Source organism: Podarcis melisellensis, assembly GCF_964234715.1.
Source record: "Podarcis melisellensis genome assembly, chromosome: 9".
NCBI classification, from domain to species: Eukaryota; Metazoa; Chordata; class Lepidosauria; order Squamata; family Lacertidae; genus Podarcis; species Podarcis melisellensis.
This window is the reverse complement of record NC_138541.1, coordinates 22,724,742-22,740,893: the sequence shown is the minus strand read 5'-3', so window position 1 is coordinate 22,740,893 and position 16,152 is coordinate 22,724,742. Positions and strand designations below refer to the sequence as shown.

At 42.1% G+C, this 16,152-nt stretch overlaps 1 protein-coding gene across 2 annotated transcripts in view; it reads left to right on the top strand.

The window, feature by feature from the left end:
* The window catches only part of TBCK (TBC1 domain containing kinase), an 86,489-nt gene extending 71,197 nt beyond the window's left edge, over positions 1–15,292 (top strand). For both annotated transcript variants that reach the window (XM_081924905.1, XM_081924906.1), the window contains exons 25-26: positions 4,168–4,327; positions 14,235–15,292. In XM_081924905.1, coding sequence (XP_081781031.1) covers positions 4,168–4,327; positions 14,235–14,345 — 271 coding nt within the window. In that variant the 3' untranslated portion in view covers positions 14,346–15,292. The remainder of the gene's footprint in view (positions 1–4,167; positions 4,328–14,234) is intronic.
* The last annotated feature ends 860 nt before the right edge of the window (positions 15,293–16,152 follow it).

Genomic DNA, 16,152 nt, shown 5'->3' with positions numbered 1-16,152 from the left:
GAAGAGGGCGCTTCGGAGCCAAACAGTCAATAGCCCTGGTTAACTCCGCATTCCAGCGGGCCACCAGGGAATCAGCTGAAAGGCCATCAACATGGGATAAAGCATCCCCTACCACTCTCTGGAAACCATTTGGATCCATTAAGTGGCGGGGGCGGACCATCCGAATTGGTCCCACCTCCCTGCAGAGGGGATGGGTCGCAGAGAAGTCCAGTTGCACCAGGAAGTGATCTGACCATGGCACTTCTTTTGTTTCACTTTTACTTAGTGTCAGATCACCAACATCCATAGAGGTAAACACCAGGTCCAAGGCATGTCCGCGGCTATGGGTTGGGCCAGACTTATTCAGGGACAGCCCCATGGAGGCCATGCTTTCCACGAAGTCCCGAGCTGCCCCTTGTAAGGTCGTGTCGGCAAGTCCTATGCTCTGTGGTTTAACCCACAGTGCCACCCACGTCAATATACATGATAGAGAGAAGCATAATGGACTTCAAGGAGAATTACTTCCGTATCTTATTGAGGATGTAGAAAGTGCACTCAGGAGATGCACTCAGCATCTGTCAGGAAGTGTGCAGCAGCATTCTGCCCCACTCGAAATTTCCAGGTTATATTCAAGGACAGTCCCATTCAGAGAGAGTTCATTAGCCAAGTCTGGAAATTGCAGAAGATCAGCATTGCATGGTCTGACTTGTCCAGAAATGGGGGAAAAGCAACCTTATTAGGTAAAGATGGAAAAATGCACTCCTAGCAGCAACTCTGACCTGCTTCTCAAGAGCTAGTGCTGCATCAATGAGGCTTCCATGAGTTTTACTTGATCAGAAAGGGTCCCATTAATCACAGCCAAGCTAAGCACTTCTAAACTGCAGCAGCTGTCTACCAACATCACCTCCAGCTTGTCTAGATCCGATTTATTCTGGTCTCCCTCGTGCACTTGAACACAGACTCTGAAAACTGGTTCAGGACCTGTGACAGCTCTTGAGTGCCACAATAAATGTATATGTTATCAACATATTTAAAGACACTCAACCCAAAGTTACAGATGATCACTGTGAATATTAGTGCTATAAGACATATAAATATTAGATAGCATTGGTGATAGCACTTGAAATCTTGCAGAAGCCTTCCTAGTAGTCACCTGTTGAGTCATATCAGACAGAAATAAGTTACCCTTGATTAAATCCTGAAAGTTATCCTTTCAGCTTAGCTTGGTAGAGACTGTTCTACATCACAACTTTATATAAGCAAAATGGAACAGTTATAGCTTGAAAATATGCCAAAACCCAACCTTCAGTGGTCAAAGAAGCATGAAAGTATATTTATTTCTTCTGTATGTTTATTAATTTCATACACCGGTAGAAATTTCCTGTCAGTCATAGGCTTCAGTTTCAAAAGCTCTTTCTTGTTTAGTCTTCTGAGGTTTTTCTCCTGAAAGAGTTTAATATTTAAGCCGAATGCATTCATAGCAAAGCTGTTTAATTTTGCCTTCCCTTTTCCCTGGCATGTCGAGGAAAAAACCAGAAATGTGAGCAGCTTTGCTAGTAATAACTATTAATTGTAATTTAATGCACCTATTCAATTCAAGGCAAGGCAGATAAACTTTTTTAAAACTAGGCCCTCCAGATGGTGTGATTAAATGTTTATTAATAAAGTTGAGTTTTAGTCCAAGAAATAAACAGGAAGCAACATTTTCCAGAAGAGGCTAATTATTGCGCGTTTAGATTTGTTCAGATAGGATGAGCTACAGGTCTAGAGTGGATAACTGCATTGCATGTTTAATTACACATTACTGAAACATAAAGGGCACTCCTAATCCTTTCTGCACTTTCTGCTCCATGGCAAACACAGTTTGTTGTGTCATCGAAATGGAGAAACTTGTTCAACCTAACTATAGATCACATCCAAGCCATAACTGGAAATCACTGTTTGAATGCTATGAGCATAGAGCACTTTCCTGATGGCCAGTCAGTGTTACTGAGTTGTGTTGCCAGCCTATAGCTGTCCTAGTTCTTGCACCCCTCTGCATACCCATGTAATTCCTGCTAGCTGTTTCCCAGGACTTTGCCATACCCCTCCAAGCACTTCGGGAAAAGAGAAGGCAGATGGCAGCTTAGTGCATTTTCCTTTACATAATTTAATGGAAAACACGCGCTCTGCTGGGTCTAGCAACAGGTGTCCTATTTCTTTTAGCGGCGTTTTCCATGTAACACTGCACTTGGAAGCTAAGGAGTTACTGAAATACAATCTGGTGGCTGTTGTAAGTTTGAGAGGCTTTTCTTTTTTCCAGTTTTATAAGGTGAAGCTTCCTGGTAAAAGGATAATGTTGTCTGGGCTATGCTTGGGTTTTTTTGGGGGGGGGGTTAAGGTAACATCTAGGTGATATTTTTATTTCTGTAGAAATTGTCTACAATTCATTTCATCAAGCACATTACAAAAACATGAGTGGTGGTCCATTCATTTCATGAAGTTCCCAGCAAAATTTCTTTATGGTCCTATAACCTCCTTTGCATAAATTTCTAGCTTTTGTAATCATCTCAGCAATGGAGTGGTTAAGATAACCAGCTAAGATGAGAAAGAATCCAAAAGACTTTTTGAACTGTGCATAGTGACTAATGCAACTACTTTAATAAAAAAAAGTAACTGTATTTGACCTTCTTAAGGTTAAAGGCATTTTTCTCCTTGTCATGTCTTACAATTACCATGTCATATTGAAATATATACATTGACTCCATAGATTTATGGGTCTGTAAATTTTGGAATGCAAGAAATAGTTATTCCTTCGAGTTAGAAATTAATGAACTGTGCTAACTAAGTGGGATGGTTTAGTTTATTGGTGATCTTACAAACTTCATACTTCCCGCAGTATAAATTTTACAGTCATCCAGATGGAACTGTTCAAATGAATTATTTTTAAAGGAATCTCTTAATCTTAGATTAATTCTAATCCTTTCCAAGGCAATTCATTCTAGATCCAAGAATAAAAAGTAGCTTTCTTTGGCACCCGGTACTCTTGAAGACATAATGTGAGCGCGAGTTGAAAAACCATGACTATTTGACCACCACAAATCACACTTGAAAATGTTTTCTGTAAAATGAGTATTGAATGCATATCACTTGCATGAATTCAGAAGCTAATTTTTTTGCACTTACAATGAATGAAAAGGTAACCAATAACTTTAAAAATGTCTTAACATGGGGGTAACCAACTTGTGGCCCAGGACCATATTCCAGCTCCTAGAGCAGGCATAGGCAGACTCGGCCCTCCAGATGTTTGGGGGCTATAATTCCCATCATCCCTGACCACTGGTCCTGTTAGATAGGGATGATGGGAGTTGTAGTCCCAAAACATCTGGAGGGCCGAGTTTGCCTATGCCTGTCCTAGAGGCTTCACATCTGGCCCCATCATGGTCCCAGATCCCAAGGATCTCTTTATTTTACTGTGGCATTGATTGTGGACAATCTCATCTTTTTAGCACCCAAACTTCAATGTTTGTTACCTCCCCATCAGGTAACAAGTTTTGTTCTTGCAAATGCAACATATCTAGGTGTGCGAGTACATGGTGCTCAATCCCTAGCATGTCAATCCCTAGCATGTCTACCTAGGGCTGGGAAAGGTCCCTGTCAGTCAAAAGCCCTGGAGAACTGTTGCAAATTGGTATGGACAATTCTAAGCTCGATGGACTAATGGCCTGACTCAGTATAAGGCTACTTTCTGTTACTTGCTTGGGACTTTTAAAACTCTCATCCCATGTGAACAGTCAACATTTGCAGAGCGCTCTCCTTTTGCACTTCAGGCACTCATTCAGAGGTGCAGCAAAAGGCTCTATCTGTGTTACTGTCTAGGGAGTGGTGGCCCAGGAGAGGGCATTCTCTGTGACAGACCCCAAATTGTGGAACTCCTTCCCCAAAGAGGTGTGTCTGGCGCTTCCATGATGCAGTTTATGGTTGTGTGTTGAAGACACCTCTTTATCCTGGTCTTTCACACCTGAAACAAGTGTTTTCAGGACCCACCTTATTCCTGTGGTTTTTAATATAAATTTTAAGTTGCTGTAACCACCCCAGGGTCCTTACGGTGAAGGTCGGGTACTAAATTGAATAAAGGACGATGATATTCAGAGCTTGGTTTTCCTCTCTTCCTCCTTGATTTCCTTAATGGACCTACTTCTGGCACAGCTTTAATCGAGGGCATATATCTGGCAGCATCAACATCCCATTTGGATCGGCATTCACTGCTGAAGGAGACCTCATCCAGTGCCCTGCTACTTCCACTCTTCAGAGCTTTAAAGGGAGAGTTGTCGTGGTTGTAGGACACGTGGCAAAGAATGCAGCACTGGTAAGTTTTCTTTGATGGCATCAATGTTATCAAGGATGAAAAGGTTTAACAGTAACAGCTAGTTAGTGGTACGGTAGTGTGAAATTTTCTGGACAGAATTCTACAGAAATAAAGACTTGGTCTGTACATACAACTTTTTAGATTACTGGGATATTAATCTGTATCTCATGTACGAAACCAGTTCCATGATAAGACATGGAAGAGTGTCGCTGAAATTTATTCACTTATGTATTTGTGTGTGGTTTTGCTATGGTTGCTTTTGTATTTCTTCTGTGGTTTTGGCTATTAAATGTTCTACTGATTTCATTGTAGCTTTTATTCACTGTGTTTTATGAGCTGTTGTAAACTGCCCTGAAAAAAATTAATTGGAGGGGGGGGGTATTGCAGTGTTTTGAATATGTTAATGCATAATGGATTGGCAGCAGTAACTCACAACAACAGACGGAGTCTTGAGGTGGTGGTAAGGGTTTAATTTAGTTTCTGGGGTGTTTCAACACTGGTGTTACAATTCTGTCAGTTTTTACTTGATTTGTGTGTTAAGGGTAACTGCACACATTCGCTTAAAATCAGAGCAGGTCTGATTTTATGAATGTCTCAAAGCACTTGCTTATTGACAGTCTTCAGATAGCTAGATTATGTCTGTGAGCAGGTTTCCCCCATCTCTTTCTTGTGTGGCACAAACTCTCTATTTGAAGGACCCTGTTTACTTGGGCAATGGAATTCACATGGTTTCCAGCGTCACTAAAGTAGCTCAGAGAATGTGAGTGCGGCCTCTTCGCCTAGCCAACAAACAAGGAAACCAGCAAAACAGCTTGCTCAAGATGAGTGAACAGAAACATCTCTGCTTTCTTTCTTTTGGTGGGGGGAAGAATATTGCAATGGCCGGTATGGTAAACAACACCTTTTCTGAAACTGATCACATTACTGAATGCAGTGAGTTAATTGCATCTACTAAGAATTGTCATATTTCTATTAATACACTTAGACGTGCAAGCCGACTCTCTGTGATCTGAAATGACAGGATTGTCCTTTTGCAGTGCAGAAGTAATCCTCTTAATGTGAAAAAGAAGCTCAAGCTTAACATTATTAATCTGTTGACAATAATAATTAGCCATTCTTGTCTCTGTTACTCTGGGAACAGCATTTTCTTGGACACAACTTTGGGAGCTCAGGCCAGGAGGGGGTGATTATGAAGCTAAATGAACTTTTTACCCTACAGTGTTTTTATAGCTGTCTGTGGTTATGGCGCACGAACTTTTGATCATCACAGCCATTTATTTTTGGCCTGAAAAGTTACCAAAATATTACAATCTAATTTTCTGGAACAATTTTTAAATACCTCGCTCCAAATACCAAAATATCACAATTCTTGCTAGCACAGAGAAATATTTGCCATTAGGGAGAGATGGGCAACCAACTCCAAACAAAAAGTCAAAGTCGGAGTCATGATTTTGCACGAGGTTTTGTTGGCATATTATAAAGCACAAGGAAACAGACACATTCTTGGCAAATGTCTCTTTCCCTTATTAAACTGACGTGTTTCCAAATGTGCCTGGTGACCCTTCCATGTGGGAACTGTTCCTTTGGCCAAAAGCAAAAGAAAGTATCTTGGTTCACATCACAATGATCATTGTAGAATATTTTCGGTGCGTACTAATTACTGAATCTATGCATCCACCATTGCACAGTGGATGCGTGAAATAGTTTTCCAGCAGGTTTGGGGGATTCCCTCCCCATGAAAGGCGTCTCTGGGAGGCTGAGCCAAGTGTGGAGGAACAACAGGGACTGTTTAAGCTTTTCCCAGTGGACCGTGGTTTCATGCTTTTCTCCACATCGTTTCTCACGCCTGGAACCTGAGGGTGCACAGCTGTGCAGTAAGCTGCCTCTCCTTCCTGCACTCCCAACTGCAGCCAGCCACAAACAATTTTCAGGCATCGTATTTTTGCGTTAAATCACAGAAAGTGGGGTGAAATGAGGGAGCAACGATGAGCAAACTTAACTCCACCTCCCATCACTGTTGCCCTCCAGAGGTTGGAGGAATAACATCTTTGGTGGAGAGTCTGGTCTGCTTTTGTAGGCTACCTAGGAAGATTTAAAACCCTGTTGCATCGTGCGGGGAGCCAACATAGGTAGAGCAGTCTGCCGTTCCCCCCCCCCCCCACGCTATACCTCAAAATCATGGAGGGCAACAGGAGACAAAGCCAGCATTTGCATCCTTGCTTTCCCCCTTCATACATTGATTCAGAACAGAAGGAAGTAAAGGGTAAAGGGACTCCTGACCATTAGGTCCAGTCGTGACCGACTCTGGGGTTGCGGCGCTCATCTCGCTTTATTGGCCGAGGGAGCCGGCGTACAGCTTCCGGGTCATGTGGCCAGCATGACTAAGCCACTTTTGGCGAACCAGAGCAGCACACAGAAATGCCGTTTACCTTCCCGCCGGAGCAGTACCTATTTATCTACTTGCACTTTGACATGCTTTCGAACTGATAGGTTGGCAGGAACAGGGACCGAGGAATGGGAGCTCACCCCGTCATGGGGATTCAAACCGCCAACCTTGTGATCAGCAAGTCCTAGGCTCTGTGGTTTAACCCACAGCGCCACCCGCGTCCTAAGACTGTAGCTTTATGTCATTTTAAAACAGGCATCAGGAAAAAGTTACACATCTGCCATATGATGTCTAGTTTGGACCCAGTTGCATTCTATTTTGCTCCCCTTTGGCCTCAAAACCAAGAACGGTGTTGAAAGAGAAGTACATAGAAACCTTGTTTTCCAAACGGCTTTGAATGTTTTGCTGTTTGATTCCTTTAGCACATTTGTTGATTCTGCTTCCTTTTTAGAAACACCTGTGGTATTCTTGCAGTTGTATCAATGGACGCTTCACCAAGTATATTGTCCCTTGTAAAGTTCAAGGTGGTGGGAAGGTGGGACAGGCTGTATAAATAAAGTTAGGATTATTTTGCAGTTTAGGTAAGAAGACCCTGTGAACTGCTTCCTTCCACCCGAGCTGACTGTGTTGATTTTATGCAAACACAACATAAATTGTTACAGCAAGTTACTAACTAAGCAGTCTTTGGTGGTGGCGAGATCTTTCCACTTTGAAAAGTTGGAAGAACTGTTTAATAAATACTTGTACATTTTTAAGTAAACAGTTTGATCTGCGGTAAGTGTGGTCAAATTTAAAGTAGTTAAGCTAGAAATGTTCTCTTTTGGCGTATGCTGGCCTGTGGTAGCCTTATCTCTTATCATATTTTTCCATCTGTGCAGATGAATGGGAACTTTAAACTCCTTGTGCGTTAGACTCTTATACCTGTCAGTTTATACTTGAAATTATGGAGTGGAAAGTGTACATTCCTCACCAGTTGAGCATGCAAGGAATTTTTCCTTGATCTTGAGTGAAAAGTGCATTTTTACCATACTCTGTTCTTCACTACTTATCTCCCTCATTACCATCATATTTCAGGGTTGGTACAGCTGCAAACCACATCTAAGAAACATGTTTCCAGTGTCATTGATCACCAGAGGATCTTTACTGTTTGACTTTGTTAAATAAGTAGTCAACTACAAAACTAATAGGGATCTAAGAGTGTGCACCATGGTGTGTGGAATCAGTGCAGAACAGCCAGTAGCTTAATATGTTTAGGTGGCCCCATGCATATCAGATTTTCTACCCATGTATACACGGTCCCCACACTGATGACTTCTGAACAGGTTTTCTGGACCTTTCTGGTCCAAAGTGATTTTACCGGATAATTTAGTAATTGGTGTTTAACTGCTGTTGTTTTTCAACTTGTGATGTTACTACTGCTTTGTGCATTTGAGCTGTTTGAGTCTGTTGATACTGGATTGTATCCAACATTAGTCATGCTCAAGAGCAGACACATGAACAGGACTATACTAGGTCCATTCATGTGAATAGGTCTACTTAGTAAATTTTGTTGAATGCCACCCATTGTTTTTAATTCTGCTGCTATAGTGGACTGTGGTCAAATAATTTTTACTCAGAGTAGACCCAATGAAATCAGTGGGTCCAAATCAGTCATGGCCATTAATTTTTGCTGGGTCTACTCTGAGTAAATATTAGTTGTCTTCAGCTCTATATTTTTAGATGTCTTGGTGGTTTTAGGGTATTATGGTATTATATATTTTTAAATGTTTAAAGTTAGCTAATTGAATTAAAGTGGCCTACATTTTATAAGTGTTTGGTAATCATGATCTCAGTGAAATATTGTGAATTCCGAAAATGGGGTTGTGTTCTGATAGGGCATTGAAGGATTACTTTACCTCATTCTGGATTTCTTGTATAAGAACATATTGGACCGTAATTACTTAAACATTATCATTGAATTAAGTCATTTAACAATATGCTCCCAAGAAACACCAAGATCCAATGCATGATGTAGAAAAGTACCATCGTTTGCTTCCACTGCATTTTTTAGCCAACCCGCCTTCACAAATCTTCCATTTTTTCCCCTTACACTTGTCTGTAAGAGAAATGAAGTGCCAGGATTTGGCCTTAGTCCACTTACAGCTCAACAGTTTCCCCTCCCTTAATGGAATCTCCATTGTATACACTTCAAGGGCATGATGTGTCTAATGTACCAACATACATGAAAGATGTTAAGTTTTACTGCTCTCAGCAGTCTGGACATAAACATAATTTGACCCTACCTTCTATTGAGGAACGTTATAGTTGACAGTAGAACTGTAAACACAAGATTTTAGCTTCTGATACGTGAGTATAACAAGAAGCCGGAGCTATACATTCTAAAGCAGATAAATGTATTCGGGAGAAAAAGTTTAAAAATGAGTAGCGATCAGTGGTTAGCCTTAAAGGGGCTTTGATGGTATCCAGGCTGCCCTGGGTATTCCTCCCCAACCAATGATAGAAGAGGTGGGAAAAGCAGTCCAGGCAGCCCCTGTCTTCCTGGGAACAACAAGTGGGCAGGACAGTTTGGGGAGGGGGGTCAGCCAGCCATTATCATTAGCACAAGGACCAAGGAACTGGATGGAGACCAAGAAGGCTTGAATAGCTGCTACGTTGCCAAGGTGATGTTGCCGCACCTGACAGCATTTGAGACCATGGATGTCTCCCAGCTTGCCTCTGGAAGCTTGCAGCACTTTAAGAAACAGAGGGAAGGGGCTAGGGAGGAGACCAACCTTCTGACTCTTGTCTTTACCAGTGGCAAAATGTGGGGTAGCACTACCCATCTCTCCATATCTGAGGCTCAAGAAGGAGGTAAACTCATTGCATTGCAGGAGGTTGCACAAGGTGACCCTCGGGTCGCTTCCAACTCTACAATTCTTTGATTCTATGATTTTGTGATTTTAACCTCTGCAGCCACAGCCATGTTTGCTGCCAAAAGTTAAAGCGCTAGACTGCAGGGGTGATCATCATTTAGCATCATTAGTAGGGCGGGGGGGAGCATTTAGCACTAACCCTCTAGTCATACCCATAATTATAGCAGGGGTAATTGGATATTCTTGAATGCTGAACTCCCATCAGCTTTGCTGGCTGCTAGTGGTGGCATTTGGAGACCAACAAAATGAAGAAGGCACCACATTGGCTACACCTGGCCCTGCAGTTAGTTTTCCAGAGCTAAGTTCCAAGTACATGTAAGTGAAATAATTGCACGTTCTTCAACTCCTTAGCCGGGTTGGCACTATGTAAAGTGCCATGCACACCGATGGAACTGTATAAAGGAAATTAGCAATAACCACCAATGCTCCTCTAGCAGTGTTTTACTTTGCAGAAAGCACAGGTGGAGAAGATGTCATGTCTTTCTAGCAACTAGCCTGTGTGGCATCACCTCTGACCTTTTCTTGGTGCATGTGAGACCTGAATATGAAACATGGCCTCAGCCAATTATTTGGTGCTGTTGGATAGTAACCTAGATGGAGCCTAGACATAATCCAATACAGCGCACACTCGGGTTGCAAACGTGATCCGTGCAGGATGCACATTTGCAACCCGCAGCGTTCGCAACCCACGTCTGTGCATGTGTGGGTTGCGATTCGGCGCATGCGCAAAGCGCGATTTAGTGCTTCTGCGCATGCGCGACTGCCGAAACCAGGAAGTAACCCGTTCCAGTACTTCCGTGTTTCAGCAGTCCGCAACCTGAGAAAATACAACCTGAAGCAGACGCAACATGAGGCATGACTATTTTTAAATTGGGTGGAGAGCGGGGCTGCTTTCATTGTTATTTATTGTGATTTGTCACCTTTTCAAATTGCATCCATGGATGTCTTTCTCTGGTGAAAATGATGCATGCAAGCACACGCTGTCCTTCATCCCATCAATAAATATCTTCCCGAATTCTATTTACAAGACCACCTAGTTCCATGTCACATTTTACATTCTGTCCCTTTCCACTCAAGCTCTTTGCCATTTCTTTTCTCTGCAGTATTCCTCATCCTTTGGACCACCCAGCTAGCAAAAGGCACTACATTTCTTCTGCAGTACTCTGCTGATCTCTCTCTCTCTCTTACAGCTGATATTTCAGCAGTTGTCACAGATCCGCTCCAGCCTGGTTGCTAAGGGTCTCCCAGCATGAGGGTAGTAATAGCCCTTTGTCCCGTTGGGAGGTTTAAAAGGTCATTTGTCAAAGTTTCAGTGAAATCCTTGTTTTACTACATCATGATTACTTGGGCATTATGGAAGAATAGCACAGCGCAAGATTTATCAGCTCTGAGCGAGAAGCAAATCTTCAGGACACACAGTTGCCTTTTGGATAAGCGGAAGCCAAAGGCACAGCCGTAAAATACATAACTGGAGTTCTGTTGGCTTTTCACTTGAAATTATGAATAGATCTCAAGGGTTGTAGTTCTGTATTCATGGCCCCTTCATATACAGCTGCAACCACTTGGGAGCAGGTTCCCTTTGGTGCTCAGATGCATCTCCCAGGTATGCGTGGGAATACTGTAGTGTAGGGTGACCTAGGGGTCCTTCCAAGCCACTGACAATGAGGTAGAAAAGACTGACTTCATCAGCCCAGTTTTTTGTTTGTATACGGGTTAATGCATAAGGAAAAAAGCTTAATAACAGGGTAGGGTCAAGCTACATAGGAATCATAATGGAGACCTTCTACTATATATTGATAAGGAAATGTGCACAATTCCTTCTGCAAGGAAGGTTAATATGCACCTTCTCCGTGAGGCCTGGTGAATGTGCACAATGGCTGGTTTTTCTGCACAATAACTTACATTCCCCTTAACAGCTATGCCACCATCAATGTGCATCACAAGAGTTGAAGATGATAGGGTGCTGCCTCAATGAGTTTACAGTCTAAAATTCAACCCAGAAAGAATATGGGAAGATTATGGTTTTTATTTCAGTTGCTTTGACTAATTTATAATTGGGCCTTGGGATATTGAAAATATAAGGTGGATGAATGGATGATTTGGAATTTCAAAGAAAATATTAGCTTTGAGACCAAATGAGAGCTGATATCCTGTAGGTGTTCTGAAAGGCATAGGAGGCAGAAAAGAATAAGGGGCATAATCAACTGTCAGATGACCGGGGGGTAGGGTGCAACTGGGAAAGGTTGCATGCAGGAGTGCATTGGGACTTAAGAGTGAAGAAATTGCAAGGGTGAGACTATGGAGGAGTTTTCCAGTACAGTGGTTGCTCGGGTTAAGTACGTAATTCGTTCCGGAGGTCCGTACTTAACCTGAAACTGTTCTTAACCTGAAGCACCACTTTAGCTAATGAGGCCTAATTGTGCGCCACCGGAGCACAATTTCTGTTCTCATCCTGAAGCAAAGTTCTTAACCTGAAGCAATATTTCTGGGTGGGTGGAGTCTGTAACCTGAAGCATATGTAACCTGAAGCGTATGTAACCCGAGGTACCACTGTAAGGGCATTCAGAGTGGGCTGAATGAATGCAAGACAGAGAAGAGATTTAAGAAGACATGCGATGCTATCACAGGCCACAGAAAGCTGAGGGCTGAAATGTACCAATGGAAAGTCCATAAAGGTTGCTTGTAGCCAAAGCAACACAACTCGGATTCTTGGCAAAGGAAGCAAAGAGCTGTATTTTCTGGTCTACCCACATTGTTGCAGTGTCGTCCCCTGGGTAAAGCTAATGTTTTGCTGGGTTTTCCCCTTCTCCTGACCACAGACAGCGCCCTTCTGTCTATCTGGCAGCAACCTGAATGGAGACACAGACGCCAAGGTTGTTTGGCCTTGGTCTTTACTAAAGTGGTTTGTTTAGCAGCAGCTACACTCAGTACTCTACATCTGTGTGATCAGCTGTGTCTCTGTTTGCATAGGTGTACAGTGTACTTTGATTGTTCACCAAACTCTGCAGGTGGTTCAAGCCCAACATGAGAAGCTGTGGCATACAAAAAGATCATCTGCAGCCAACAGGAGAGTTTTTAACACAGGGACTGGAAACCTGTGACGCTGCAGTAGCTTCTGGTCAATAGCTCCCATCATTCCTGCCCATTGGCCGTTCTGGCTAGGACTCATGGAAGCTGGAGTTCAGGATACAGCAGGTTCACCATTTGTTTCTTAGGCCATGTCCTGAAGGCACACGACAGGCAGCAATATGGAGGGTGTGTGTGAAGAGAGAAAGTATGACTATGGACTAACATGAACTTACTGGTTTCTGATCCATAATTGGATATACATATCCCTATGAGTTTGAGTTTGTAATCTCTATTTGAGTCTGTAATCCTTGTTAGAATACATACTTTTAAATGGATTAGTTTTTGTTACAATTGACTATTGATTTGCGAGTAGGGACCAATCCCACTACTGAAACTTATATTGGCCTGAGTTCGTGGTGTGCTTTTTTCTTGGTATATTTAATAACAAGAACTCCAGCTTATTTAACGTTGGAATCTCGGCTAAAGTATCCATGACAGGTGGCCATCCAACCTCTACTTAAAGCAGTTTAATTATGCAGCATAAACACAAGAATGGCTGTTGTTTCTCTTTAAACCCAAAGAACCCCTCTTTTACTGTTTCGCCTAATCTTTGTATAGCAATTATTATCATTATTATTATTTTATCATTTATATTCCCCAGCCACTCTGGGCAGCTTCCAGCAATATAAAATCACAATAAAACATCAAACACTAAAAACTTTGCTGTACAGAGTTGCCTTCTGGCGTCTTCTGAATGTCCTGTAGTTGTTTCTCTGTTGTTTCTAAGTTAATCCGTTACTCCACAGTGGCTGGTAGGGTGGAAGGCAGGGAGCCCAGCAGTTGGCAGAACCAGAACTAATCACAGGCATAGCCAACAAATTCTAGTTTCCTCTCCATCGTCCTGACTGCAGAACTGAGACAAAGGAGGAAGGCGGCAGCCACAACCTGGACTGGTTGTAAGAAGGGCAGGTGGGGGCTGATGGAAGGCAGACGGTGGTTGCTGGGACAGTGCCCCATTGCCCTAATGAACTAGCCTCCACTGCCATTGCCTGATTTGTATTACTTTGCGTTTTTGGGGGGCATCTATTGTCATTTGGGCAAGAGTCGTCTTCATTTTTGGAGCACATATCTAGCCTGGTGTTGTCTCTCCCCCCTTGCCTCAGATTCCTATCATCTGCCTTCCTGCCTTCCTTTTCTTTTTTGCCCAGGATGGAACATAGGTCCTTCAGCACATGTTTCACCACCGACCCCTTGCCTTAAGAAAGCAACAACTTTTAATCTTTTATCAGCACAGTACGGTTGGTTGGTTGGTTGGTTGGTTTGCTTGCTTGCTTGCTTGTTTGTTGTTTCTGTATTTGTTTGTCTGTCTTTATAGAGAACAGGCAAAATACCTTGAAATAATTTTGTAAAGCAATACTGTGGTTTGATTAATAAGATGATGCAGGTATCCTAGCAAGCCACCTTGCTGCTTTGTGCTAATGTGTATGTGCACATTCAAAAATGATAGGCATCTTCCTGACATTGGGTCTTTCTGCTTCAGTTTGCAGCTCACCTGGTGAAAGTCAAATATCCAAGGGTTTGCATTTTGGATGGAGGCATCAACAAAATTAAGCCAACTGGTCTGCTGACAGTTCCTTCTCCACAAATATGAGTGAGAAGCTTGCACTTTTATCAACAATACGAGAAGATTCTTTATGGGCATTACGGCATCTGCATTGCAATAGCAACACATATTTTTTATGGCTTTCCATCGTGATTTTGCAGGAAATACTGTAGTATTCTTCCCTTTCACCTTTTTGCTGGATGAAAAAGTGGAGCTTTGGAATGTTTGATGTCACCCCAAGTCATCTAAGATCATCCTGGCAATGAACTTCAACTGTGCTATTTTTAAAATCCGCACACATTCTCTCAAAAGTATTCATGCAAAAATAAGTGAATTGTTTTAAAGTAAATGTTTCAGAGAGCAAACACTTTAAATTAATGGGATGCAATCAACTCATGCAGATCCGATAAATGTTGGGCTCTTGCACATTTCCCTTTCCAAGAGTTCTGTTGTCTTGTTTCTCTTGTTTTTCTATTTCTAGTGCTCTTTCTTTTTTAAAAGATATTGGTATCAATAAAATAGCATGCCTCTACTCTTGGCAACATTTAAAAAACCATTTTGTTCTATCAAATACTTCATTTAAGCTATGTTTAACCTTTCTTTCTTTGAAAAATTGCAAATGTCTGAATATTAACTTTGATATAAATGAACTTCTCATTTTCTTCCTGTACATAGGTAGAATATCTTTACAAATGACGTCTGCGTAAAAAGTATAGCCTTGTGCACGAACCTCACAGATAACATCCTCAGGCTCTATGTTTTAATTTGTAATGTCATTTAAATTTGCTTTTTGCAAATTATAAAACTCTGAAGAAATATCTCTACTTCAACAACTTACAGACAGCGTCAAAAGGAAAACAGTCGTGTGTGGAGAGCTTAAGGTGGAGAACACTCTGGCGGTCTTCACCTTTATGTTTTTCAGCATTATAAGACCTATTGCTTTCAGTGTCTGCATCAATAGACTAAATAAAATCCTGAGTTTGTTTTTACCGTAATCAGAGCCTGGCATGATAACAATTTTTTTCTTTTTTTTAGAGAGGAGCCCTTGAAATGTGAAGATTAACAATAACATCTCAAGTGCACAAGAGAGGTTGCCTAATCTGGGTTTCAGACCCCAGTGATTTTTTTTATGTTTCTAGACACAGTATTGCAGCACATTTTACTTTCAAATGAAGACATTAGATAAAGGGCAAGTTCAATATATATATATATATATATATTCTCTTTGTTAATCATAAGTGCATCTCACTCATCCAATCCCTTCTTCCCAAGCTGGTGCAATGGAATGGGAGGCATATCTGAGGCCCAACTGATTCTCTCATTAGTTTGGGGTTGGAGGACAGCTGATGCTTCAAAGACCAAAGGTGATAGAACAGTCATTGTGGGACTGGGAAGATGTGAGTGACAAGCCAGATGCTTCCCCTAAGCCAACAGCAATTCCTCCCTTACTGAGTCCCATGGGATACCAGTAACATTCTCCCAAGCCAAACTCAGAAAAAGCCCACCTGAAAGAACAGGTGCTGGATTCTTCTCCAGCTCAGATTAAAAGGGAAACCAGAGAAGAGTGCCCATTTTCCCACCCTGTCACATGTCGATCTTCTGCCCTGATGGAGTAGATACATTCCCATTTCCATAGGAGTAGGAAGCCATCAGAACTCCATGAAATCAGAAATCTTATCATGGGTGATTTCATCATATCCTTCACCTTTGTAAAGCTATGATTAGGCCAGGGGTCAGCAAACTTTTTCATCAGGGGGCCGGTCCACTGTCCCTCAGACCTTGTGGGGAGCCAGACTATATTTTGAAAAATATAAATACCCTGCAAGCCAGTCCCGCAGCTGCCTCTGGACTGGAG